This window comes from Heterodontus francisci, chromosome 14 (assembly GCF_036365525.1).
Source record: "Heterodontus francisci isolate sHetFra1 chromosome 14, sHetFra1.hap1, whole genome shotgun sequence".
Lineage (NCBI taxonomy): Eukaryota > Metazoa > Chordata > Chondrichthyes > Heterodontiformes > Heterodontidae > Heterodontus > Heterodontus francisci.
Genome location: NC_090384.1, coordinates 95732867 through 95760424, shown reverse-complemented (window position 1 = coordinate 95760424; position 27558 = coordinate 95732867). Strand labels below are relative to the sequence as shown.

Genomic DNA, 27558 nt, shown 5'->3' with positions numbered 1-27558 from the left:
ATGATGTGAATTATGGTGAATTAAACGACTTATGGTGAATGATGTGAATTAAATGACTTATGGTGAATTAAATGACTTATGGTGAATGATGTGAATTATGGTGAATTAAACGACTTATGGTGAATGTTGTGAATTATGGTGAATTAAACGACATATGGTGAATTCAATGACTTATGGTGAATTATGTGAATTATGGTGAATTAAATGACTTATGGTGAATTATGGTGAATGATGTGAATTATGGTGAATTAAATGACTTATGGTGAATGATGTGAATTATGGTGAATTAAATGACTTATGCTGAATGATGTGAATTCTGGTGAATGATGTGAATTCTGGTGAATGATGTGAATTATGGTGAATTAAACGACTTATGGTGAATGATGTGAATTAAATGACTTATGGTGAATGATGTGAATTAAATGACTTATGGTGAATTAAATGACTTATGGTGAATGATGTGAATTAAATGACTTATGCTGAATGATGTGAATTATGGTGAATTAAACGACTTATGGTGAATGATGTGAATTAAATGACTTATGGTGACTTATGGTGAATTAAATGACTTATGGTGAATTATGTGAATTAAATGACTTATGGTGAATGATGTGAATTATGGTGAATTAAATGACTTATGGTGAATGATGTGAATTATGGTGAATTAAACGAGTTATGGTGAATCATGTGAATTAAATGACTTATGGTGAATGATGGTGAATTATGTGAATTAAACGACTTATGGTCAATTAAATGACACGGTGAATTAAATGACTTATGGTGAATTAAACGACTTATGGTGAATGATGTGAATTGAATGACTTATGGTGAATTAAACGACTTATGGTGAATGATGTGAATTAAACGACTTATGGTGAATGATGTGAATTAAATGACTTATGGTGACTTATGGTGAATTAAATGACTTATGGTGAATTATGTGAATTAAATGACTTATGGTGAATGATGTGAATTATGGTGAATTAAATGACTTATGGTGAATGATGTGAATTATGGTGAATTAAACGAGTTATGGTGAATCATGTGAATTAAATGACTTATGGTGAATGATGGTGAATTATGTGAATTAAACGACTTATGGTCAATTAAATGACACGGTGAATTAAATGACTTATGGTGAATTAAATGACTTATGGTGAATTAAACGACTTATGGTGAATGATGTGAATTGAATGACTTGTGGTGAATTATATGACTTATGGTGAATTAAACGACTTATGGTGAATGATCTGAATTAAATGACTTATGGTGAATTATGTGAATTATGGTGAATTAATTGACTTATGGTGAATGATGTGAATTAAATGACTTATGGTGAATTATGTGAATTATGGTGAATTAAATGACTAATGGTGAATTATGTGAATTATGGTGAATTAAACGACTTATGATGAATGATGTGAATTATGGTGAATTAAATGACTTATGGTGAATGATGTGAATTATGGTGAATTAAATGACTTATGGTGAATTAAATGACTTATGGTGAATGATGTGAATTAAATGACTTATGGTGAATTCTGGTGAATGATGTGAATTATGGTGAATAAATGACTTATGGTGAATGATGTGAATTATGGTGAATTAAACGACTTATGGTGAATCATGTGAATTAAATGACTTATGGTGAATTATGGTGAATGATGTGAATTAAACGACTTATGGTCAATTAAATGACACGGTGAATTAAATGACTTATGGTGAATTATGGTGAATTAAATGACTTATGGTGAATGATGTGAATTATGGTGAATTAAACGACTTATGGTGAATGATGTGAATTGAATGACTTATGGTGAATTAGGTGAATTATGGTGAATTAAATGACTTATGGTGAATTATGTGAATTAAACGACTTATGGTGAATGATGTGAATTATGGTGAATTAAATGACATGGTGAATGATGTGAATTATGGTGAATTAAATGACTTATGGTGAATTATGGTGAATTAAATGACTTATGGTGAATGATGTGTATTAAATGACTTAGGGTGAATTATGTGAATTATGGTGAATTAGGTGAATTATGGTGAATTAAATGACATGGTGAATGATGTGAATTAAATGACATGGTGAATTATGTGAATTATGGTGAATTAAATGACTTATGGTGAATGATGTGAATTAAATGACTATTGGTGAATTAAATGACACGGTGAATTATATGACTTATGGTGAATAATGTGAATTATGGTGAATTAAAGCATTGTGGTCAATTAAATGACACGGTGAATTAAATGACTTATGGTGAATTAAATGATTTATGGTGAGTTATGGTGAATGATGTGAATTATGGTGAATTAAATGACTTATGGTGAATGATGTGAATTATGGTGAATTAAACGACTTATGGTGAATGATGTGAATTAAATGACTTATGGTGAATTAAATGACTTATGGTGAATGATGTGAATTATGGTGAATTAAACGACTTATGGTGAATGATGTGAATTAAATGACATATGGTGAATTCAATGACTTATGGTGAATGATGTGAATTATGGTGAACTAAATGACTTATGGTGAATGATGTGAATTATGGTGAATTAAACGACTTATGGTGAATGTTGTGAATTATGGTGAATTAAACGACTTATGGTGAATTATGTGAATTATGGTGAATTAAATGACTTATGGTGAATGATGTGAATTATGGTGAATTAAATGACTTATGGTGAATTATGGTGAATTAAATGACTTATGCTGAATTATGTGAATTCTGGAGAATGATGTGAATTATGGTGAATTAAACGACTTATGGTGAATGTGAATTAAATGACTTATGGTGAATGATGTGAACTATGGTAAATTAAATGACTTATGGTGAATTATGGTGAATGATGTGAATTATGGTGAATTAAACGACTTATTGTTTATTATGGTGAATGATGTGAATTATGGTGAATTAAAGACTTGTGGTCAATTAAATGACACGGTGAATTAAATGACTTATGGTGAATTAAATGATTTATGGTGAGTTATGGTGAATGATGTGAATTATGGTGAATTAAATGACTTATGGTGAATTATGTGAATTATGGTGAATTAAACGACTTATGGTGAATGATGTGAATTAAATGACTATTGGTGAATTAAATGACACGGTGAATTATATGACTTATGGTGAATAATGTGAATTATGGTGAATTAAAGCATTGTGGTCAATTAAATGACACGGTGAATTAAATGACTTATGGTGAATTAAATGATTTATGGTGAGTTATGGTGAATGATGTGAATTATGGTGAATTAAATGACTTATGGTGAATGATGTGAATTATGGTGAATTAAACGACTTATGGTGAATGATGTGAATTAAATGACTTATGGTGAATTAAATGACTTATGGTGAATGATGTGAATTATGGTGAATTAAACGACTTATGGTGAATGATGTGAATTAAATGACATATGGTGAATTCAATGACTTATGGTGAATGATGTGAATTATGGTGAACTAAATGACTTATGGTGAATGATGTGAATTATGGTGAATTAAACGACTTATGGTGAATGTTGTGAATTATGGTGAATTAAACGACTTATGGTGAATTATGTGAATTATGGTGAATTAAATGACTTATGGTGAATGATGTGAATTATGGTGAATTAAATGACTTATGGTGAATTATGGTGAATTAAATGACTTATGCTGAATTATGTGAATTCTGGAGAATGATGTGAATTATGGTGAATTAAACGACTTATGGTGAATGTGAATTAAATGACTTATGGTGAATTAAATGACTTATGGTGAATGATGTGAACTATGGTAAATTAAATGACTTATGGTGAATTATGGTGAATGATGTGAATTATGGTGAATTAAACGACTTATTGTTTATTATGGTGAATGATGTGAATTATGGTGAATTAAAGACTTGTGGTCAATTAAATGACACGGTGAATTATATGACTTATGGTGAATATGGTGAATGATGTGAATTATGGTGAATTAAAGCATTGTGGTCAATTAAATGACACGGTGAATTAAATGACTTATGGTGAATTAAATGATTTATGGTGAGTTATGGTGAATGATGTGAATTATGGTGAATTAAATGACTTATGGTGAATTAAACGACTTATGGTGAATGATGTGAATTAAATGACTTATGGTGAATTAAATGACTTATGGTGAATTATGGTGAACTAAATGACTTATGGTGAATGATGTGAATTATGGTGAATTAAACGACTTATGGTGAATGTTGTGAATTATGGTGAATTAAACGACTTATGGTGAATTATGTGAATTATGGTGAATTAAATGACTTATGGTGAATGATGTGAATTATGGTGAATTAAATGACTTATGGTGAATTATTGTGAATGATGTGAATTATGGTGAATTAAATGACTTATGGTGAATTATGTGAATTAAATGACTTATGGTGAATTAAATGAGTTATGGTGAATGATGTGAATTATGGTGAATTAAACGACTTATGGTGAATTAAATAACTTATGGTGAATGATGTGAATTAAATGACTTATGGTGAATTAAACGACTAATGGTGAATGATGTGAATTATGGTGAATTAAATGACTTATGGTGAATTAAATGACTTATGGTGAATTATGTGAATTAAATGACTTATGGTGAATGATGTGAATTGTGGTGAATTCAACGACTTGTGGTGAATGATGTGAATTAAATGACTTATGGTGAATTATGGTGAATTAAATGACTTATGGTGAATGATGTGAATTATGGTGAATTAAATGACTTATGGTGAATGATGTGAATTATGGTGAATTAAATGACTTATGGTGAATGATGTGAATTATGGTGAATTAAACGACTTATGGTGTATTATGGTGAATGATGTGAATTATGGTGAATTAAAGACTTGTGGTCAATTAAATGACACGGTGAATTATATGACTTATGGTGAATATGGTGAATGATGTGAATTATGGTGAATTAAAGCATTGTGGTCAATTAAATGACACGGTGAATTAAATGACTTATGGTGAATTAAATGATTTATGGTGAGTTATGGTGAATGATGTGAATTATGGTGAATTAAATGACTTATGGTGAATGATGTGAATTATGGTGAATTAAACGACTTATGGTGAATGATGTGAATTAAATGACTTATGGTGAATTAAATGACTTATGGTGAATGATGTGAATTATGGTGAATTAAACGACTTATGGTGAATGTTGTGAATTATGGTGAATTAAACGACATATGGTGAATTCAATGACTTATGGTGAATTATGTGAATTATGGTGAATTAAATGACTTATGGTGAATTATGGTGAATGATGTGAATTATGGTGAATTAAATGACTTATGGTGAATGATGTGAATTATGGTGAATTAAATGACTTATGCTGAATGATGTGAATTCTGGTGAATGATGTGAATTCTGGTGAATGATGTGAATTATGGTGAATTAAACGACTTATGGTGAATGATGTGAATTAAATGACTTATGGTGAATGATGTGAATTAAATGACTTATGGTGAATTAAATGACTTATGGTGAATGATGTGAATTAAATGACTTATGCTGAATGATGTGAATTATGGTGAATTAAACGACTTATGGTGAATGATGTGAATTAAATGACTTATGGTGACTTATGGTGAATTAAATGACTTATGGTGAATTATGTGAATTAAATGACTTATGGTGAATGATGTGAATTATGGTGAATTAAATGACTTATGGTGAATGATGTGAATTATGGTGAATTAAACGAGTTATGGTGAATCATGTGAATTAAATGACTTATGGTGAATGATGGTGAATTATGTGAATTAAACGACTTATGGTCAATTAAATGACACGGTGAATTAAATGACTTATGGTGAATTAAACGACTTATGGTGAATGATGTGAATTGAATGACTTATGGTGAATTAAACGACTTATGGTGAATGATGTGAATTAAACGACTTATGGTGAATGATGTGAATTAAATGACTTATGGTGACTTATGGTGAATTAAATGACTTATGGTGAATTATGTGAATTAAATGACTTATGGTGAATGATGTGAATTATGGTGAATTAAATGACTTATGGTGAATGATGTGAATTATGGTGAATTAAACGAGTTATGGTGAATCATGTGAATTAAATGACTTATGGTGAATGATGGTGAATTATGTGAATTAAACGACTTATGGTCAATTAAATGACACGGTGAATTAAATGACTTATGGTGAATTAAATGACTTATGGTGAATTAAACGACTTATGGTGAATGATGTGAATTGAATGACTTGTGGTGAATTATATGACTTATGGTGAATTAAACGACTTATGGTGAATGATCTGAATTAAATGACTTATGGTGAATTATGTGAATTATGGTGAATTAATTGACTTATGGTGAATGATGTGAATTAAATGACTTATGGTGAATTATGTGAATTATGGTGAATTAAATGACTAATGGTGAATTATGTGAATTATGGTGAATTAAACGACTTATGATGAATGATGTGAATTATGGTGAATTAAATGACTTATGGTGAATGATGTGAATTATGGTGAATTAAATGACTTATGGTGAATTAAATGACTTATGGTGAATGATGTGAATTAAATGACTTATGGTGAATTCTGGTGAATGATGTGAATTATGGTGAATAAATGACTTATGGTGAATGATGTGAATTATGGTGAATTAAACGACTTATGGTGAATCATGTGAATTAAATGACTTATGGTGAATTATGGTGAATGATGTGAATTAAACGACTTATGGTCAATTAAATGACACGGTGAATTAAATGACTTATGGTGAATTATGGTGAATTAAATGACTTATGGTGAATGATGTGAATTATGGTGAATTAAACGACTTATGGTGAATGATGTGAATTGAATGACTTATGGTGAATTAGGTGAATTATGGTGAATTAAATGACTTATGGTGAATTATGTGAATTAAACGACTTATGGTGAATGATGTGAATTATGGTGAATTAAATGACATGGTGAATGATGTGAATTATGGTGAATTAAATGACTTATGGTGAATTATGGTGAATTAAATGACTTATGGTGAATGATGTGTATTAAATGACTTAGGGTGAATTATGTGAATTATGGTGAATTAGGTGAATTATGGTGAATTAAATGACATGGTGAATGATGTGAATTAAATGACATGGTGAATTATGTGAATTATGGTGAATTAAATGACTTATGGTGAATGATGTGAATTAAATGACTATTGGTGAATTAAATGACACGGTGAATTATATGACTTATGGTGAATAATGTGAATTATGGTGAATTAAAGCATTGTGGTCAATTAAATGACACGGTGAATTAAATGACTTATGGTGAATTAAATGATTTATGGTGAGTTATGGTGAATGATGTGAATTATGGTGAATTAAATGACTTATGGTGAATGATGTGAATTATGGTGAATTAAACGACTTATGGTGAATGATGTGAATTAAATGACTTATGGTGAATTAAATGACTTATGGTGAATGATGTGAATTATGGTGAATTAAACGACTTATGGTGAATGATGTGAATTAAATGACATATGGTGAATTCAATGACTTATGGTGAATGATGTGAATTATGGTGAACTAAATGACTTATGGTGAATGATGTGAATTATGGTGAATTAAACGACTTATGGTGAATGTTGTGAATTATGGTGAATTAAACGACTTATGGTGAATTATGTGAATTATGGTGAATTAAATGACTTATGGTGAATGATGTGAATTATGGTGAATTAAATGACTTATGGTGAATTATGGTGAATTAAATGACTTATGCTGAATTATGTGAATTCTGGAGAATGATGTGAATTATGGTGAATTAAACGACTTATGGTGAATGTGAATTAAATGACTTATGGTGAATTAAATGACTTATGGTGAATGATGTGAACTATGGTAAATTAAATGACTTATGGTGAATTATGGTGAATGATGTGAATTATGGTGAATTAAACGAGTTATTGTTTATTATGGTGAATGATGTGAATTATGGTGAATTAAAGACTTGTGGTCAATTAAATGACACGGTGAATTATATGACTTATGGTGAATATGGTGAATGATGTGAATTATGGTGAATTAAAGCATTGTGGTCAATTAAATGACACGGTGAATTAAATGACTTATGGTGAATTAAATGATTTATGGTGAGTTATGGTGAATGATGTGAATTATGGTGAATTAAATGACTTATGGTGAATTAAACGACTTATGGTGAATGATGTGAATTAAATGACTTATGGTGAATTAAATGACTTATGGTGAATTATGGTGAACTAAATGACTTATGGTGAATGATGTGAATTATGGTGAATTAAACGACTTATGGTGAATGTTGTGAATTATGGTGAATTAAACGACTTATGGTGAATTATGTGAATTATGGTGAATTAAATGACTTATGGTGAATGATGTGAATTATGGTGAATTAAATGACTTATGGTGAATTATTGTGAATGATGTGAATTATGGTGAATTAAATGACTTATGGTGAATTATGTGAATTAAATGACTTATGGTGAATTAAATGAGTTATGGTGAATGATGTGAATTATGGTGAATTAAACGACTTATGGTGAATTAAATAACTTATGGTGAATGATGTGAATTAAATGACTTATGGTGAATTAAACGACTAATGGTGAATGATGTGAATTATGGTGAATTAAATGACTTATGGTGAATTAAATGACTTATGGTGAATTATGTGAATTAAATGACTTATGGTGAATGATGTGAATTGTGGTGAATTAAACGACTTGTGGTGAATGATGTGAATTAAATGACTTATGGTGAATTAAATGACTTATGGTGAATGATGTGAATTATGGTGAATTAAATGACTTATGGTGAATGATGTGAATTATGGTGAATTAAATGACTTATGGTGAATGATGTGAATTATGGTGAATTAAACGACTTATGGTGTATTATGGTGAATGATGTGAATTATGGTGAATTAAAGACTTGTGGTCAATTAAATGACACGGTGAATTATATGACTTATGGTGAATATGGTGAATGATGTGAATTATGGTGAATTAAAGCATTGTGGTCAATTAAATGACACGGTGAATTAAATGACTTATGGTGAATTAAATGATTTATGGTGAGTTATGATGAATGATGTGAATTATGGTGAATTAAATGACTTATGGTGAATGATGTGAATTATGGTGAATTAAACGACTTATGGTGAATGATGTGAATTAAATGACTTATGGTGAATTAAATGACTTATGGTGAATGATGTGAATTATGGTGAATTAAACGACTTATGGTGAATGTTGTGAATTATGGTGAATTAAACGACATATGGTGAATTCAATGACTTATGGTGAATTATGTGAATTATGGTGAATTAAATGACTTATGGTGAATTATGGTGAATGATGTGAATTATGGTGAATTAAATGACTTATGGTGAATGATGTGAATTATGGTGAATTAAATGACTTATGCTGAATGATGTGAATTCTGGTGAATGATGTGAATTCTGGTGAATGATGTGAATTATGGTGAATTAAACGACTTATGGTGAATGATGTGAATTAAATGACTTATGGTGAATGATGTGAATTAAATGACTTATGGTGAATTAAATGACTTATGGTGAATGATGTGAATTAAATGACTTATGCTGAATGATGTGAATTATGGTGAATTAAACGACTTATGGTGAATGATGTGAATTAAATGACTTATGGTGACTTATGGTGAATTAAATGACTTATGGTGAATTATGTGAATTAAATGACTTATGGTGAATGATGTGAATTATGGTGAATTAAATGACTTATGGTGAATGATGTGAATTATGGTGAATTAAACGAGTTATGGTGAATCATGTGAATTAAATGACTTATGGTGAATGATGGTGAATTATGTGAATTAAACGACTTATGGTCAATTAAATGACACGGTGAATTAAATGACTTATGGTGAATTAAACGACTTATGGTGAATGATGTGAATTGAATGACTTATGGTGAATTAAACGACTTATGGTGAATGATGTGAATTAAACGACTTATGGTGAATGATGTGAATTAAATGACTTATGGTGACTTATGGTGAATTAAATGACTTATGGTGAATTATGTGAATTAAATGACTTATGGTGAATGATGTGAATTATGGTGAATTAAATGACTTATGGTGAATGATGTGAATTATGGTGAATTAAACGAGTTATGGTGAATCATGTGAATTAAATGACTTATGGTGAATGATGGTGAATTATGTGAATTAAACGACTTATGGTCAATTAAATGACACGGTGAATTAAATGACTTATGGTGAATTAAATGACTTATGGTGAATTAAACGACTTATGGTGAATGATGTGAATTGAATGACTTGTGGTGAATTATATGACTTATGGTGAATTAAACGACTTATGGTGAATGATCTGAATTAAATGACTTATGGTGAATTATGTGAATTATGGTGAATTAATTGACTTATGGTGAATGATGTGAATTAAATGACTTATGGTGAATTATGTGAATTATGGTGAATTAAATGACTAATGGTGAATTATGTGAATTATGGTGAATTAAACGACTTATGATGAATGATGTGAATTATGGTGAATTAAATGACTTATGGTGAATGATGTGAATTATGGTGAATTAAATGACTTATGGTGAATTAAATGACTTATGGTGAATGATGTGAATTAAATGACTTATGGTGAATTCTGGTGAATGATGTGAATTATGGTGAATAAATGACTTATGGTGAATGATGTGAATTATGGTGAATTAAACGACTTATGGTGAGTCATGTGAATTAAATGACTTATGGTGAATTATGGTGAATGATGTGAATTAAACGACTTATGGTCAATTAAATGACACGGTGAATTAAATGACTTATGGTGAATTATGGTGAATTAAATGACTTATGGTGAATGATGTGAATTATGGTGAATTAAACGACTTATGGTGAATGATGTGAATTGAATGACTTATGGTGAATTAGGTGAATTATGGTGAATTAAATGACTTATGGTGAATTATGTGAATTAAACGACTTATGGTGAATGATGTGAATTATGGTGAATTAAATGACATGGTGAATGATGTGAATTATGGTGAATTAAATGACTTATGGTGAATTATGGTGAATTAAATGACTTATGGTGAATGATGTGTATTAAATGACTTAGGGTGAATTATGTGAATTATGGTGAATTAGGTGAATTATGGTGAATTAAATGACATGGTGAATGATGTGAATTAAATGACATGGTGAATTATGTGAATTATGGTGAATTAAATGACTTATGGTGAATTATGTGAATTATGGTGAATTAAACGACTTATGGTGAATGATGTGAATTATGGTGAATTAAATGACATGGTGAATGATGTGAATTATGGTGAATTAAATGACTTATGGTGAATTATGGTGAATTAAATGACTTATGGTGAATGATGTGTATTAAATGACTTAGGGTGAATTATGGTGAATTAAATGACTTATGGTGAATTAAATGACTTATGGTGAATTCTGGTGAATGATGTGAATTATGGTGAATTAAATGACTTATGGTGAATGATGTGAATTATGGTGAATTAAACGACTTATGGTGAATGATGTGAAGTAAATAACTTATGGTGAATGATGTGAATTATGGTAAATTAAATGACTTATGGTGAATTATGGTGAATGATGTGAATTATGGTGAATTAAAGACTTGTGGTCAATTAAATGACACGGTGAATTATATGACTTATGGTGAATATGGTGAATGATGTGAATTATGGTGAATTAAAGCATTGTGGTCAATTAAATGACACGGTGAATTAAATGACTTATGGTGAATTAAATGATTTATGGTGAGTTATGGTGAATGATGTGAATTATGGTGAATTAAATGACTTATGGTGAATTATGTGAATTATGGTGAACTAAATGACTTATGGTGAATGATGTGAATTATGGTGAATTAAACGACTTATGGTGAATGATGTGAATTATGGTGAATTAAACGACTTATGGTGAATGATGTGAATTATGGTGAATTAAATGACTTATGGTGAATGATGTGAATTATGGTGAATTAAATGACTTATGGTGAATTAAATGACTTATGGTGAATGATGTGAATTATGGTGAATTAAATGACTTGTGGTGAATTAAATGACTTATGGTGAATGATGTGAATTATGGTGAATTATGCTGGCAGCGTTGACTTGCTTTTGGGTTTTGTGTTGTTACAGGGTACAGCACTGGACACTGAATGACTGGACACAGGTTTACGGCCATGGAGTGCTCCTGGAAGGCGGTCTTGCTGCTGGTCGTGGCCTCGCTGGCCGTTCAGTACACGGCGATCCGGACATTCATCGCTAAACCGTTCACCATCTGCCGGGTGCCCAAGCACACGGGCTGTGCTCCGGCTCTCGCCGCCCCCTGTCACCCCCAAGCCCAGCCCATCAGCCACATCCTCGTCCTGGCCACCACCCGCAGCGGCTCCTCCTTCATCGGGCAGCTGCTGAACCAGCACTCGGACATCTTCTACCTGTTCGAGCCGCTCTACCACGTCCAGACCGCGCTCATCAACAGCAGCCTGAGGAACCGGCACCCGTCCTGGTCCGCCGCCGAGGGCCGGCGCCTGCTGCTCGGCGCCTACCGGGACCTGCTCCGCAGCCTCTTCGACTGCCGGCTGCACGACCTGGAGACGTACATCAGGCCGGCGCCGGAGCAGCACCGGACCCAGCGGCTCTTCCGCCGGGGGGCCAGCAAAGCGCTGTGCTCGCCGCCTGTGTGCGCCGCCCCCGGGGCCCAGGCCCAGCCCCAGCCCCAGGCCCAGGCCCAGGCCCAGCGGGGGCCGGCGGCCGAGCGCTGGGAGGAGGGCGAGTGTGTCCGCCGCTGCGGCGCCCTCAACCTGACCCTGGCCGCCCGCCTCTGCCGCCGCCGGCACCACGTCGCCATCAAGACGGTGAGAATCCCCGAGATCGGGGACCTCCGCTCCCTGCTGGAGGACCCCCGGCTCAACCTCAAGGTCATCCAGCTGGTGCGGGACCCCCGCGGCATCCTCTCCTCCCGCATCGACACCTTCCCCGACAGCTTCCGCGCCTGGAAGATCTGGCGCAACAGCGGGCGCAGACCCTACAACCTGGACGCCTCGCACCTGAGCGCCACCTGCGAGGACTTCCTGCACTCGGCGGGCACTGGGCTGGCACGGCCCGGCTGGCTGAAGGGCCGGTACATGCTGGTCCGCTACGAGGACCTGGCCAGGGAGCCCCAGAAGAAGACGGAGGAGATTTACCGCTTCCTGGGGCTCAGCATGGACGGCAGCGTGCAGCGCTGGATCCTCAACAACACTCGAGGGGCCGGCACCTCGGGTAACCAGAAGTACGCCACGGTGCGGGACTCGGCTGCCACGGCCGAGGGCTGGAGGTTCAAGCTCAGCTACGACATGGTCGAGTTGGTGCAGAACATTTGCAACTTGACTCTGGCCCAGCTGGGTTACAAACTGGTCAACTCGCCCGAAGAGCTGAGAAACATGTCGATAAGTCTCGCCGAAGACAAGACCTTTCTACCCTTTTTGTAATTATAAATAGTTTGTGCCATTTAGTGATATATTTTTGATATTAAAAAGTGTTTTTGAATTGTTGGATTTTAGTTTCCCCTCCTCCACACACATGTACACTAGGGTTGCCGGCTCTGGTTGAAAGCATCCCTGAAGGTTTTAATGGCATGACCGTGCTCCCACCATTGCTTGCCCAACAAAACCAACCTCATTCCATTTGGAAGGCAAAAGGACTTTTCATCACCAAATTCCATGATTCTTGAGCATCAGTCAACCTTTTGCCCCCATCTCCAATACTTTGATACTCGGTGCTCAAAGAAAGTAAAAACACTTTGACACCTATGATTTTTCTCCAGGGTTTGCTCGTAACAATGTCCTGGACGTTAGTCTGTAATTCCTGGAGACTCCAGGCCAATCCTGGATGGACACACACATTCTCAAATATTCTTCCCTGATGCAACTAAATCCTGGAGTTGCACAAGCTTTCGGGGTAGTTGGTTGACCAAGGTGGAAGCTCAAAAGGAAATAATTTCAAAGCACCCCGACCAAAATGTATTTTAATGCAGGTGAAAATGTTTATTAAAAAGTGAGATATCTGAATATTTTTTAAACATACTGTATCTTTCTAAAATGTCAAATGATCTTAAAAGGAACCAACATTTCTGTATTGAAGTATTTTTCGTACTGTAGCAAATTGTTCAATTTTACATTTTGTCTCCCCCCGCCCCCCACCCCCCCCCCCCAAGGCTCTCTTGTAATTTTAATGTTGTTTGTAAATTATGACAGGGAACCAAAGTTTCAGTGCCATAACAAGTAATTGTTTGTGTTAATTCAAGAACCATGGAGTGAAAAGAAAGACTATAAAATGGATTTGGAAAAGGAGATCAGACTAGACCAGTGTCATCCAAAACGTTAGCCATTCTACATGTGGCTAATTCGGAATCCTGATGTGTCTAATTGCATCTCTGATTATTAATTTTTTTAAAACGAGTAATAGACACCTTCGTTGGGTGTGTGAGCTCAGCACACTCGCACATCGTGCACCTGTGAACTTTAACCCTTTTTGTGTGTTTGTTAGTAAAATGGAATGACAAACAGTCGAGTGTGCAAGTGCTTTTTTTGATCGTTGTGAGTGCTTTACTTCCTCTTACTGAATGCTGCTAAAGGTTTGTTAAGTAAATACATGTGAAGTACATTTACCTTTATTGTTTGGACTTTTTTTTAAAACTAACACTAGTGCATGTGGCTAAAAATGTCCTGTGGTCGGTTAGCAATTTCTATTTGACAACACTGGACTTTGTCACGTTTGTTGAGAAGCAAGCACAGGTATGCTAGCTTCCTTCTATGAAACCATCTTACTAATTCTAGTTTGAGAGACTACAGATTTTTCTGCACAAATCAACACACTCCAGGAGAATTTGCCCAAAACATTTGAAAGATGGGCTCATCTGCCCAGGGAAAACACTGCTATCACTGCACAGAAATTTTTTAATTGGTTTATAACAATAGAAATAACTTGCTGATAACTGAACACCTATTGATAACCATTACAGAAAGTACCTGGCAGACAGAAATATGTTGGCGACAGGTACTGTCGAGAACGCCCTTGTGGCTCCTAAGTTTGAAAACCTACGCATTAAATGTCCCCATAATAAGATAGCTGAAGAAATTAACTTGTGAATGCCTACATTGAGTAAATACACTCTACTTCAACACTGTAGTTTTCAAAACTATGTAGTTTAATTGGTAGCCCTCTCACCTCTGAGTCAGAAGGTTGTGGCTTTAAATCTAACTCCAGAGGCTTAAGCATAAAATCTAGGCTGGCACTCCAGTCCAGTCTTTTGGATAGACATTAAACTCAGGTCCTGACTGCCACCTCGGCAATATTTTGACCAGCAAGGGAGTTCTCCCTAGCATCCTGGCCAATATTTACCCCTCAACTTACATCACTAAAAACAGCTTAGCTGGCCATCATCGCTTTGCTGTGCGTGGGATCTTCCTGTGCACAATTCCTACAACACTTCTGAAGTATTTCATTGGCTGTAAAGCACTTAGGGACAGCCTGAGATTGTGAAAGGTGCTAAATTGTTGCAAGTTCCTTTTAATGCAGCCTTTACTTTTTGCCCCAGGTGCTAAGCTCTGGAATTTGACAGCAAGTGCCAGCCAGGACATTTGGAACACAAGTATGACTCCTGTAGGGAAATAAAGCAAGCTAAATAAGCTGAACATTTATCCCATGTTCCCTAACCTCCTCCCCGCCCCCCCCCCCCCCCCCCCCCAAAAGTATTAATTAAAAACCTTTGGAATCATCTTCATACAGGTTGAATCACCCAGTCCGGAACTTGTTTGGAACAGTTTCATTGGCTGGAAACTGGTTTTAAAGGGCAACTTTCCAGCCAATTAAAGCCCAGATTTGGAAAATTGAACTGGTGGTGTACTGTGATGACCAGTAGTATACCAGCCTTAGGAGCTTAACAATGTCCCACGGCACTGAAAGGGTTCAAATAAATCAAGCATTTCTTTCAACAGACAGACATCTTCAAATTATACCTGCATACAGGGGGAAAGAATGGAACTTCCAAATAAGGTTTTGTGTACACTGTATTTCACATACTCAAGTGTATACTTCTGAGATGTCCATAGAAACTCTGGCAGATGGGAACATAATATAGGCAAATCTATAACCAATCCTCTTTCAGCAAAAAAAAATGTTTTTTCTGTCCACTGCTGGTTTTTCACTCCTCACCTGGACTGCTCTGGGAGACCAGCGTCCCTGCAGTCACTTTGTGTACATTGCTTCTGCCCACATCACCTATTATCTTCCCATTGTTCATCCTCCATCTCTTCCCACAGTGTTTCGGTATTCACTGTGCTCCAGGGTACTTGATGCCCTCTCGAAATACCTCACAAAGTTGTTCGAGATTGTGATCAATTTAACGATTATTTTCCATAAGCCAAAGTGTTTGGTTGAAAAATAAAGGTTGACTTGAAAAATTATTATCGATTGCTCAAACTCTTGAAAATAGTAAAACATAAAAGTGCTGGCAATATTCAGCAGGTCAGACAGCATCTGTGGAGAGAAAAACAGAGTTAACGTTTCAGGTTTCTGACCCTCAGTTTGTGGCCATTCTGATGGAAGGTCACTGACCTGAAACATTAACTCTATTTCTGTCTCCACCAATGCTGATTGATCTGCTGAGTATTTCTAGCATTTTCTGTTTATATTTCAGATTTCCAGCATCTGCAGTATTTTGATGAATAATCAGCGTATTTTTTTCAATTAAAGCTGAACCAGGTATATATGAATATAACAAATATGAATTAATCAGCTGCTTTCTTTCCCCCGCATTGCATTTGAAAAAGCAAATTTGCAAGACAAGATTTCAGAACTTAAATTTGAACTGCTACAGTCCAACAAGAGCGAATCTAATCATCTCCCCTTGACATTCAACAGCATTACCATCACTGAAACCCCCACTATCAACATCCTGGGGGGTTACCATTGACCAGAAACTGAACTGGAGCAGCCACATAAATACTGTGGCTATAAGAGCAGGTCAGAGGCTGGGAATTCTGTGGCGAGTAACTGACCTCCTGACTCCCTAAAGCCTGTCCACCATGTACACGGCACAAGTCACGAGTGTGATGGAATACTCTCCACTTGCCTGGATGGATGCGGTTCTGACAACATTCGAGAAGCTCAAAACCAACCAGGACAAAGCAACCTGCTTGATCAGTACCCCATCATCACCTTAAACATTCACTCCCACCACCACTGATGCACAGTGGCAGCAGTGTGTACCATCTACAACAGGGTTGGCCAACTTACAGTCCGCGGGCCATGATCCAGCCCACCAAAGGTTTCCATCCAGCCCGTGGATGTATTTCAGAGATGACAACTTTTCCATTGTCATCTTCTTTCAGACTGACTTTTTAAAACATTGTACTGTCAGTTTCACAACTGACAGCTGCTGTATGAGAGCAGTGGCTTCCCAACTTCTGACAGATTTGGGGTTTAACTGACTTTTTTTTAAAAAGGCTGCAAGAAAACTCTGAGTCTGCGCGAAGTTGGGAAACAGCTGTTCCTGATGTCAGCGCCTGTCAGCTGGGAAACTCAGCATTTTTTTAAAAATTGACCAAACACAAAGCTGCTCTTGCTCTTTGCAACTGTCGGGGGGAAGCAAAGAGAGGGGGGAACAGAGAGAGAGAGAGAGAGAGGGTGAACAGAGAGATGGAACAGAGTGGGGGGCAGAGAGAGAGGGTAGAGAGAGTGGGACAGAGAGAGAGAGTGGCAGAGAGAGAAGGGGGACACAGAGAGGTGGGGAAACAGAGAAGGTATTGAGAGAGAAAGTGGGGGGATACTGAGCGAGGGGGAAATAACACAGAGGGCAGAACACAGAGAGGGGGGAACACAGGGAGAGAGAGAGAGTCAGAGAGAGAGACTGCGAGGGAGAGGGAAAGAGACTGATCAAGATCACTTCTGACAGATGGACGTCCATCTGGAATACTCTGCATCGCTACAAGTGTGCAGGCAAACATTAACTTCTTGTGCAAGCAAAAAAATGCCAGGTATCTCACTAGAACAGTGTCCAACATAGTGATGAGAAAGTAAGTCAATAAATTAATCTCATTTAAAGCTTCTTCACAAAAATGCACTTTTGTTGTTGTTTTGATTAATAGTAAGATACATTTTTCATGCCTTTATCTTTCTGAAATTCTCTCACTGGCCCTCCATGTGAGAGAAAAAGTGTAATGTGCCCCTCCCCCACGCAACCACGCACAAAGGTTGGACAACCCTAATCTACAAGATGCACTGCAGCAACTCACCACACCTCCTTCGACAGCAACTTCCAAATCCGTGATCTCTTCCACCTAGAAGGACAAGGGCAGCAGACGCACGGGAACACCACCATCTGCAAGTTCCCCTCCAAGTCACACACCGTCCTGACTTGTAACTATATTGCCGTTCCTTCACTGTCGCTGGATCAAAATCCTGGAACTCCCTCCCTAAAAGCACTGTGGGTGCACCCGCATCAGATGGACTGCAGCGGTTCAAGAAGGCAGCTCACCACCACCTTCTCAAGGGAAATTAGGGATGTGCAACAAATGCTGGCCTGGCCAACGGCACTCACATCCCATGAACGAATAAAAAATTATAGTGCTTCAGTTTTTTTCCAGAAAAATAATTGATATGAACATGTGTGAGCTTTTTAGTGCTTTGCAATGCTGACACTTTTGTTCTGAATAGTGTTGAATGATGAAGCTATGATTAAATTTCTAGTCACAGCTCCAAATCAGATAATAAAGCATTTAATTCAGTAACATGACTTAAAAAACAGTATATTTTCTGTTCTGTAGCATGGATCCTATTTTATACCTGCACATATTTACAATTCAAAATATAATACAACAGGAAATATAGAGAGAGTAGCATAAAAGCGAATAAAATTAAATGAAGAGGGAACAAAAAATCATTTCAGAATTACTGAAAATAGGCACTATTGAAACCTTGGTTCATTAAATATCATGACTGGTGCTTTACTGGTTCCATTGAAGGCATACACACAAGTGCAATACAAATGGAAAATTGAAATGTAACATTTAAAACGAAGGATAAAGTGAAAGGGTAAAACAGAAGGGACTGAAAATAAGCTGGAAGGGAATCAATAGACAACTGAGATCACTAAGCGAATTGAATCATCATGTTTACAGTAAGTGTAAGGAAAACGTAACAGTAAGTGTAATGAAAACGTAACAGTAAGTGTAATGAAAATGTAGCAGTAAGTGTAATGAAAACGTAATATGCTTGTGGTAGAAGGCTTTCTGAGTGCTTCAGACCAATTGTTTCTGGAGTTGAAAATGCAATTGTTCCTTACACTGACCAAGTAGCATCTCCTTATGGGAATTCAGTTGAAACATTTTAAAATATATTTTATTTTCCATGTCATTGTTCATAGATAAGATATGCTGGTTTATAGAAGGAACAGAAATTTTCTTATCTTAGTGAGAAATTCAAGACATAACCAGCACATTGATTTTTGTTTGCATTTAGTAAGCTGATTATTGAATTCTGCCAGTATCTTAATTGTTAAGTTGATTCAGTGAATTAATGATGCTAATCATCGTAGATGGGAAAATGAAGATAATTTATGTTAACAGGAGGATGCCACTGAAGTTTGGAGATTTTATGGTTTCTAACACCTGCCATGAAATAGTGAGTTTAAAAATAAATCTAATACCTTTAGGCTGCTGTTATGCTGTAGCTACTGATCAGATTATTAACTACAGTCTAGATTTGCAGTTGTCATTACGTTATTCATACTGAAACTCTGACTCTCCTGGCAAGGCGGGTTCTGGGCAAATGCAGGCAGGAAACTCTGCTCTTGGCTGGTAAATTTGGAATTTTTTAATAGCATGCGCAGGAGTTCCAGGTTTCTCAAAACATTTTAATCACCTCTGCGTGAGCATGCACAAAGCCTGCGAAATCTAACAGATTTTCACCAGGTTTGACACTGCAATATAATTATACTTCATGCTGTGTCAAACACAGTGTGATACAGCCTTCATGAAGGGGATCTCATTCACTGCTCTCCAGATTCCTGTTATGCTGCCATTTTTGGCTGTGACGCATAACTGACATTTTAACTGTCCTCTATCACAATAAATCACCTTGCTTTGTAAATATGCAATACTCAAACAGTTGTACTAGATATAGTCTCTCCCCATTAACTAATAATATTGTGGTATTTGGTTATCTATTCTAAAACTGAAACAAATTCTAGTTTAGATAGGTATGTGCAGTGAGCTTGAGCCTTATCTTCGAGTGGGAATCTGATCATTTTCAGCACTGCAGCCATTCTGCATGTTACTTCCCTGCCTCATGCTGCTTTTTTGTGGAACCTGCTTCATCTGTGCCTGGTTTCCCTGGTTTGCTTGCATGCAGCAAAGCCTGACTCAATAATGCTCACTTTCTAACCCTATATTCTACAGGCACAGCAGGTTGACTTGAGTTGAGGATAATGACACTGCAGGCCTAGTATTTTATAATCTGTTCATGGGATGTGGGTGTCGCTGGCAAGGCCAGCATTTATTGCCCGTCCCTAATTGCCCTTGAGAAGCTGGTGGTGAGCTGCCTTCTTGAACCGCTGCAGTCCATGTGGTGTAGGTACACCCACAGCGCTGTTCAGAAGGGAGTTCCAGGATTTTGACCCAGTGAGAAGTGTTGGAGGTCCAAATGTTTCAGCAGCCTGGAGAGTAAACAACACAAAAGGGCCAAGTGAAGACTGAAGTCTGAGAATCGACAACAAATCTTTTTAGGATGAAAACAGAAAATGCTGGAAATACTCAACATCTGTGGAGAGAGAAACAGAGTTCACGTTTCAGGTCTCTAGGTATTTTACTTTCATAGCCTAGTTTCTCTTTTCTTTTCAATTTCTTAGTCATCCTTGGCTGAATTTTAAAATAATCCTCAGGCTTACTACCCTTTTTGGCAACATTATAAGCCTCTTCCGTAAATCTAATACTATCCTTAACTTCTCTTGTTAGCTACGGTTGGACCACTTTGCTCATGACATTTTTATTCCTTTAAAGGAAAGTATCTCACTCATTTAATTAGAGTGATCTTTGAATACAATGCAAAAGGCACAATTGTTTAATTATTTTATGTTTACTTTTAAAAATACATATGAAATTGTTGGACAGGAAATAACCAGCCAGTCCATCAAGCTTGCCCCACTCAATAACGGCTGGAGCATCGTGGCTGGACATTTATATCTCCATCCTCCCTCTGCAGCCTCTCCTGGGAGAGGCAAAAATCCAGAGGAAAAGAAAAGCAGGACCAATAAGGGGGGAAAAAAAATACTCAGGAAAATTCCTTTCTGCTCCCCTCAGGTAATTGAAATCAGTCCGGGATTTCACATATATAAAAGCAAAATACTGCGGATGCTGGAAATCTGAAATAAAAACAAGAAATGCTGGAACCACTCAGCAGGTCTGGCAGCATCTGTGGAAAGAGAAGCAGAGTTAACGTTTCGGGTCAGTGACCCTTCTTTGGAACAATTCCCGAACAAGTTCCGAAGAAGGGTCACTGACCTGAAACGTTAACTCTGCTTCTCTTTCCACAGATGCTGCCAGACCTGCTGAGTGGTTCCAAGCATTTCTTGTTTTCATTCCAGGATTTCACATGTTAACTATATATTATTAGCTAGTTAAAAATCAGAAAGGCAAAATTGACCAGGAACCTAGACAGATCTTCCAATTTACAGTGCATTCTAAATTATTTTATATGAATAGATCTGCAATGATCTTCATGGTGTCAGAAAATACACTTAGCTAATGACAGGAACATTATTTAATGCAACAATGTGCTGTATAATAGAGCCAACATCACCAAATGCAGTTTAACTTGTCATTGAACTAATTTGCTTTTACTGGGAACTTGCTGCACACAAAATTAGCTGCCAGATTTGCCTACATCACACTGACTACCCTTCAAAAGATATTGGGACATTTTGAATGATACCATACAAATAAAATTAAATAAACCTTCTTTCTGCATATAGGTTTACACTCAGTAGTACACAATGGGTTATATAATACTTGCAGATCTGCCAAGATGTTACTCACAGTGACAGATTGTACTGTGCTAATATCTCTCTGTCTTTCCTTGAGGTCCCATCTCTAATCTTCCATTCCTCTCTACAGTTTTCCAACATGCCATGACCACCCAAGTCCGTGCACATCATTCCATTTGGACCCAACAGTCTGGATTCCATTCCAACCACAACACCCAATTACTCTGGTCAAACCCACTAAAGATGTTCTTTTTGTCTGTGATTAGGGAGTTGTTTCTTCGTATCTTCCTCAACCATTCTGTAACTTTCAACACAACTGACCACTTCAGTCTCCTCTACTGCCTCTCCTCTGTAGTCCACTTCTGTGGTACCAGCCTTTCATGGTATCTTTTCCAGCTGTTCCAATACATTCAGCTCATCTTTTTTAATTCGCTCATGGGATGTGGGTGTCGCTGGCAAGGTCAACATTTGTTGTCCATCCCTAATTGCCCTTCGAAAGGTGGTGGTGAGCTTCCTTCTTGAATGACTGCAGTCCATCTGGTGTAGGCACACACAGTGCTGTTAGCTAGGGAGTTCCATGATTTGACCCAGTGACGATGAAGGAATATGTTTCCATGTGAGAATGGTGTGGTCTTCCTGTAGATGGTACACATTGCAGCCACAGTGTACTGGTGGTGGAGAAAGTGAATGTCTAATTTGGTGGATGGAGTGCCAATCAAGTGGGCCGCTTTGTCCTAGATTGTCAAGTGTTGTTGGAGCTGCACTCATCCAGGCATGTGGAGAGTATTCTATCACATTCCAGACTTGCGCCTTGTAGGTGGTGGAAAGGTGAGTTACTCGCCACAGAATTCCCAGCTTCTGACCTGCTCTTGTAGCTACAGTATTTATGTGGCTCATTCCAGTTAACTTTCTGGTCAATGGAGACCCCCAGGATATTGATGGTGAGGAAATTCAGTGATAGTAATCTCCTTGAATGTTAGGGGGAGTTGGTTAGATACTCTGTTGTTGGAGATGGCCATTACTTGGCACTTGCGTGGCATGCATATTATGCCATTTATCAGCCCAAACCTGATCATTCAGTTATTGCTGCATGCGAGCATGGACTGTAAAGGCCTGCTACCCGACCTGAACCCTACGGAACCCGACGACATGTGTCGGGTTCAGGTCGGGTCGGGTTGCACTTCCAGGTCCGGCATTCGGGCTCGGGTCAGGCCAGGTCGGACACACTATCATAGGTAAGTGGCTCCAATGTTAATTTAATTGTTGGACTAGAAAGGTGGTTTTGTTACAGTTATTTTAAGCTTGTGCAGATCAGGAACAGAGTGAAAAACGGAAGGTAAGTTAACCGACGGTCGGGTCGGGTTGGGCACGAGAAAAAAATGGAGGACGCGGGCCGCGTTGGGCTTGGGTCAGATGTGGTTCTGTCAGGCTCGGGTCGGGTTTGTTTTTACAGACCTGAGCATGCCTTTAATGGACTGCATTCATTATCTGAGGAGTTGCAAATAAACCCGAACACTGTGCAATCACCAGTGAACATCTTCACTTTATGATAGAGGGAAGGTCATTGATGAAGCAGCTGAAGGTGGCAGGGCTTAGGACACTGGTTTGAGAAACTCCTGCAGCTGAGATGATTGGCCTCCAACAACCACAACCATCTTCCTTTGTGCTCAGTATGACTCCAAGCAGTGGAGAGTTTCCCCCTGACTCCCACTGACTTCAATTTTGCTAGGCCTCCTTGATATCACACTCAGTCAAATGCTTTGATGTCAAGGGTTGTCACTCTCACCTCACTTCTACAATTCAGCTCTTTTGTCCAAATTTGGATCAAGACAGTAATGAGGCCGGAGCTGAGTGGTCCTGGTTGAACCGAATTGAGCATCGGTAGGCAGGTTATTGCTGAGTAAATGTTGCTTGATGGTAAAAGCTACCATCTCTTTGTTGATGATTGAGAATAGACTGATGGGCCTGTAATTGGCTGAATTGATTTTAGCCTGCTTTTTATGGACAGAATATACTTGGGCAAATTTCCACTTTGTCACATAATGCTAGTGTGTAGCTGTACTTGACTAAAGGCACGTTTAGTTCTGAAGTACAAGTCTTCAGCACTACGGCCATTGCCTTTTCTGTGTCCATTGTGCTGAGCCATTTCTTGCTATCAAGAGGAGTGAATCTAATTGGCTGAAGTCTGGCATCTGTGATGGTGACAACCTCAGGAGGTAGCTGAAATTGATTATCGACTAAAGACGGTTGCAAACACTTCAGCCTTGTCTTTTGCATTGATGTGCTGGGCTCCACCACCAATGAAGATTGGAAATGTTCATGGAGCCTCCTACTTTAGTTAGCTGTTTAATTATTCACCACTATTTATGACTGAATGTGACAGGAATGCAGAGCTTTGATCTGATCCATTGGTTGTGCGCTTGCTTAGATCTGTCTATAGCATGACTATAGAATGCTGTTTAGCATTCATGTAGCCTTGTGTTGTAACTTCACCAGATTGGCTTCTGCAAAGCTTTCTTTTTCCATTTCTTCATGTCACCTTCAATGAGGTCCAGAGTGGCATCCTTAGCCTCTTCTACTCCATATCTACATGATACAACATTATACAGAGTCAGTTTGTCTATGTATGATGATGACATGCAGCTTCAGCTATATCCCTAACCCTTGCCTGGCATTTTGTCGCCTGATTGAAAGTCATGGATGAAGCAAAACTTTCTTCAGCTCAATACTATTAGGATGGAAGTCATCGTGTTTAGCATCTATGGAAATTTCACACACTTACCCTCCAATTCTAAGGATTTGGGACTCCCTCCAAGGCCAATATATCTTTCCTAAGGTGTGGTGCCCTGATCTACTCTCAGTACTCCAGCCATAGTCTATTGTATACTATAGCATAACTTCTACCCCACCTCCATGCATATATCGTGCCCTGTGGACGCATGCAAAAGATTTAACTGTACAGATAGATATACTCTAAGTGTCATTTATTGTAATTGAAAAAATAAACTGATCATGATGCGCAAGTCAGTTCAGTAACCGTTATGCTGAATTCATGATTTGCTCTCATTATTTTGAGATGAACACTGCAATTCTAAAATAGGGTCATGGTTTTGAAAATGCTATAAAACTTACTTCACAATTCTAATGTTAAAAGCAGTGAATGAGTGTGACATCAACACTTAATTGACCAGAATGATACAAGGCTTAACTGAGCGCTTTATGAATTTTTCTATGAACCGGTCCTTTATGGGTTAAGTTCATCCCCACTCCCCCGAAAAATGTGTTCATCTAGAATCACAAAAAACAGTAAACAATAGGTACAAATACTATTGATCTTTAATCTCTCAGTTTTGTTAAATGATAGTGCACTTACATTTATCCCTCCTAAATGAACTAGCTCGTAAACATTTTTTCCTCTCAGGTTTAGGCAGTGTGTCCTGAAATTGGGCCAGTCCCATGAATTTCTGCAGGGGATTTAGGATTAGGCAGAGTGGCAGATTGGACGGTGAGCTTATTTCTTTCTGTCCCTATTAAAGAGGTTCCCATGGAAACAGGGTGAGCAGCATGCCATTCAGTAGTTGTGGATTTGGTGTTCATCCAAAATGGTGGATTTGGCAAAGAATCAGAAGTCACTTTCATCGTCATTTAGATAATCAAATTCTGGATCTCCAAATTGTTTAGTTCACTTGTAGTCATCTTCTAAATATTTGCAACCTTTTTGGATATTCTGTAGTATATTTGAATGTAGGTTTCAGACAACTGATAAAGCACTTTTCCAATTAACAAAGAATAGAGACAAAGGAATGCAGTCGATGTGTAATATTTGGACTTCTAAAAAGCATTGAATAAGGTGTCAGACAAAAGACTTATACGGACAAGTAAGATATTGAAGATAAAGTAACATGACTGAAGGACAGAAGGCAGAGACTATCAATAAGTGGATGCTTCTCAGATTGATAAAATATATGATGTGCCCCAGAGATTGATGATGTGATCGCTCCTGTTCTCTTCATACATAAACAAGGTAAATAATTTAGAATAAAAACAGAAAGTGCTGGAAATGCTCAGCAGGTTAGGCAGCAACTGTGGAGAGAAGCAGAGTTAACGTTTCAGATCTGTGACCTTTCATCAGAACCAGATTGAAGAACTGAAGATTTCATAGATGTTGGACATTGTTTTTAGTCGAACGTTCACTGAAAGGACACTGAGAGGTCTTGTTTGAAAACAAACCTTTACTGGATATCACATGCCTTAAGCTCAATGAACAACATAAATCTTGGTGACTTGGGGGAGATATTTACGGAGAAGTGACATGTCAAGATTTATGAGTGTCCGAATTGGTTTCGCTTCTGAGATATGTTTTTGGTTCAGTTGGGGTGTGGACAGTGTTGAAAAGCAGTTGGTTTTGTAACCTGCTGAAAAGAAAGCCCAGTTCATTATTCCTGCACCTCTGTAAGATACCCTGAGAAATCCAGAGTGTCAGCTCCTCTTTCTCTACCTCTTTGAAAAAACTGTGAATCCAGAGTGTGATAACTGAAACCCCTGTGCCACATTTCACCTGGAAAGCCTACCAGACCATTTCTCAACATCGCCAGAACAAATTGTTTCTGCAAAGATCCCAGTGACCTGCCTCCGTATACCTGGACGCCAGATAAAAAGGGACAATTGACATAATTACATATCTTCTCTTTTTTTTCCTCAAGAATTAGCAAGTACTTGGCCAAAGTGTTTTTTTTTTGTAAAAGGCCTCTGCAGAGAGAATTTATTTATTTTTTCAGTTTGTGTGAGGGGTGTTTAAAAAGGGAACTTTCATATTTCAATCTGTGTGTTCATTACTGGATAAGCCTTGTTTTTATAATAAATTGATCATTTTGTTGTTTATTATAGAAATCTGGTTGGTGTATTTTATTCTGGGATAAAGAGTAGAGTATATGATTGACCGCATCGGTAACTGGGTAAACATTGAAAAATATGTTGTGACCTGTGGAGAAGTGGAACCAGAAAAGACAGTGCACTCTTCCCAGCTCGGTCATAACACTATCTATATCCATTCTTTTATACAAGTTGTTCTTATTTTTAAAAAAATGCCACCAACTAAAACTAATGCAAGAAAATAACTCAGTAATAAAAGTCCTCCAAATACTGGAGAGCTGAAAAACAGCATGTCAAAAATGCATAACAGATCCATCGGCATCTGAAAGAAGAAAAACAAAGATGCGTCAATACTTTGAAAATGAAGACCCTTTGTCACAATCCTTCAGTGCTTCACAATACAAAGTCTTCTACTACTTGTCTCATGAAATATTTGAACAATTTTATGTAAAGTTTTATAGTGATATTTCAGTAAACTTTCTATTCCTTCAAATTAATTACAAAGAGTAGTGAAAGATGTTTGAGATTTAATCATCTTTTAAAAGTCAATAA

The 27558-nt window shown here is 37.1% G+C and overlaps 1 protein-coding gene across 1 annotated transcript in view; it reads left to right on the top strand.

Annotated features, from left to right (window-relative positions):
* Positions 1 to 14692, top strand: part of chst1 (carbohydrate (keratan sulfate Gal-6) sulfotransferase 1) — a 219075-nt gene extending 204383 nt beyond the window's left edge. Inside the window, exons 2-3 of the mRNA XM_068046927.1 lie at positions 12249 to 13578; positions 14398 to 14692. Of these exons, the coding sequence (XP_067903028.1) occupies positions 12269 to 13578; positions 14398 to 14410 (1323 nt within the window). The 5' untranslated portion in view covers positions 12249 to 12268 and the 3' untranslated portion in view covers positions 14411 to 14692. The remainder of the gene's footprint in view (positions 1 to 12248; positions 13579 to 14397) is intronic.
* The last annotated feature ends 12866 nt before the right edge of the window (positions 14693 to 27558 follow it).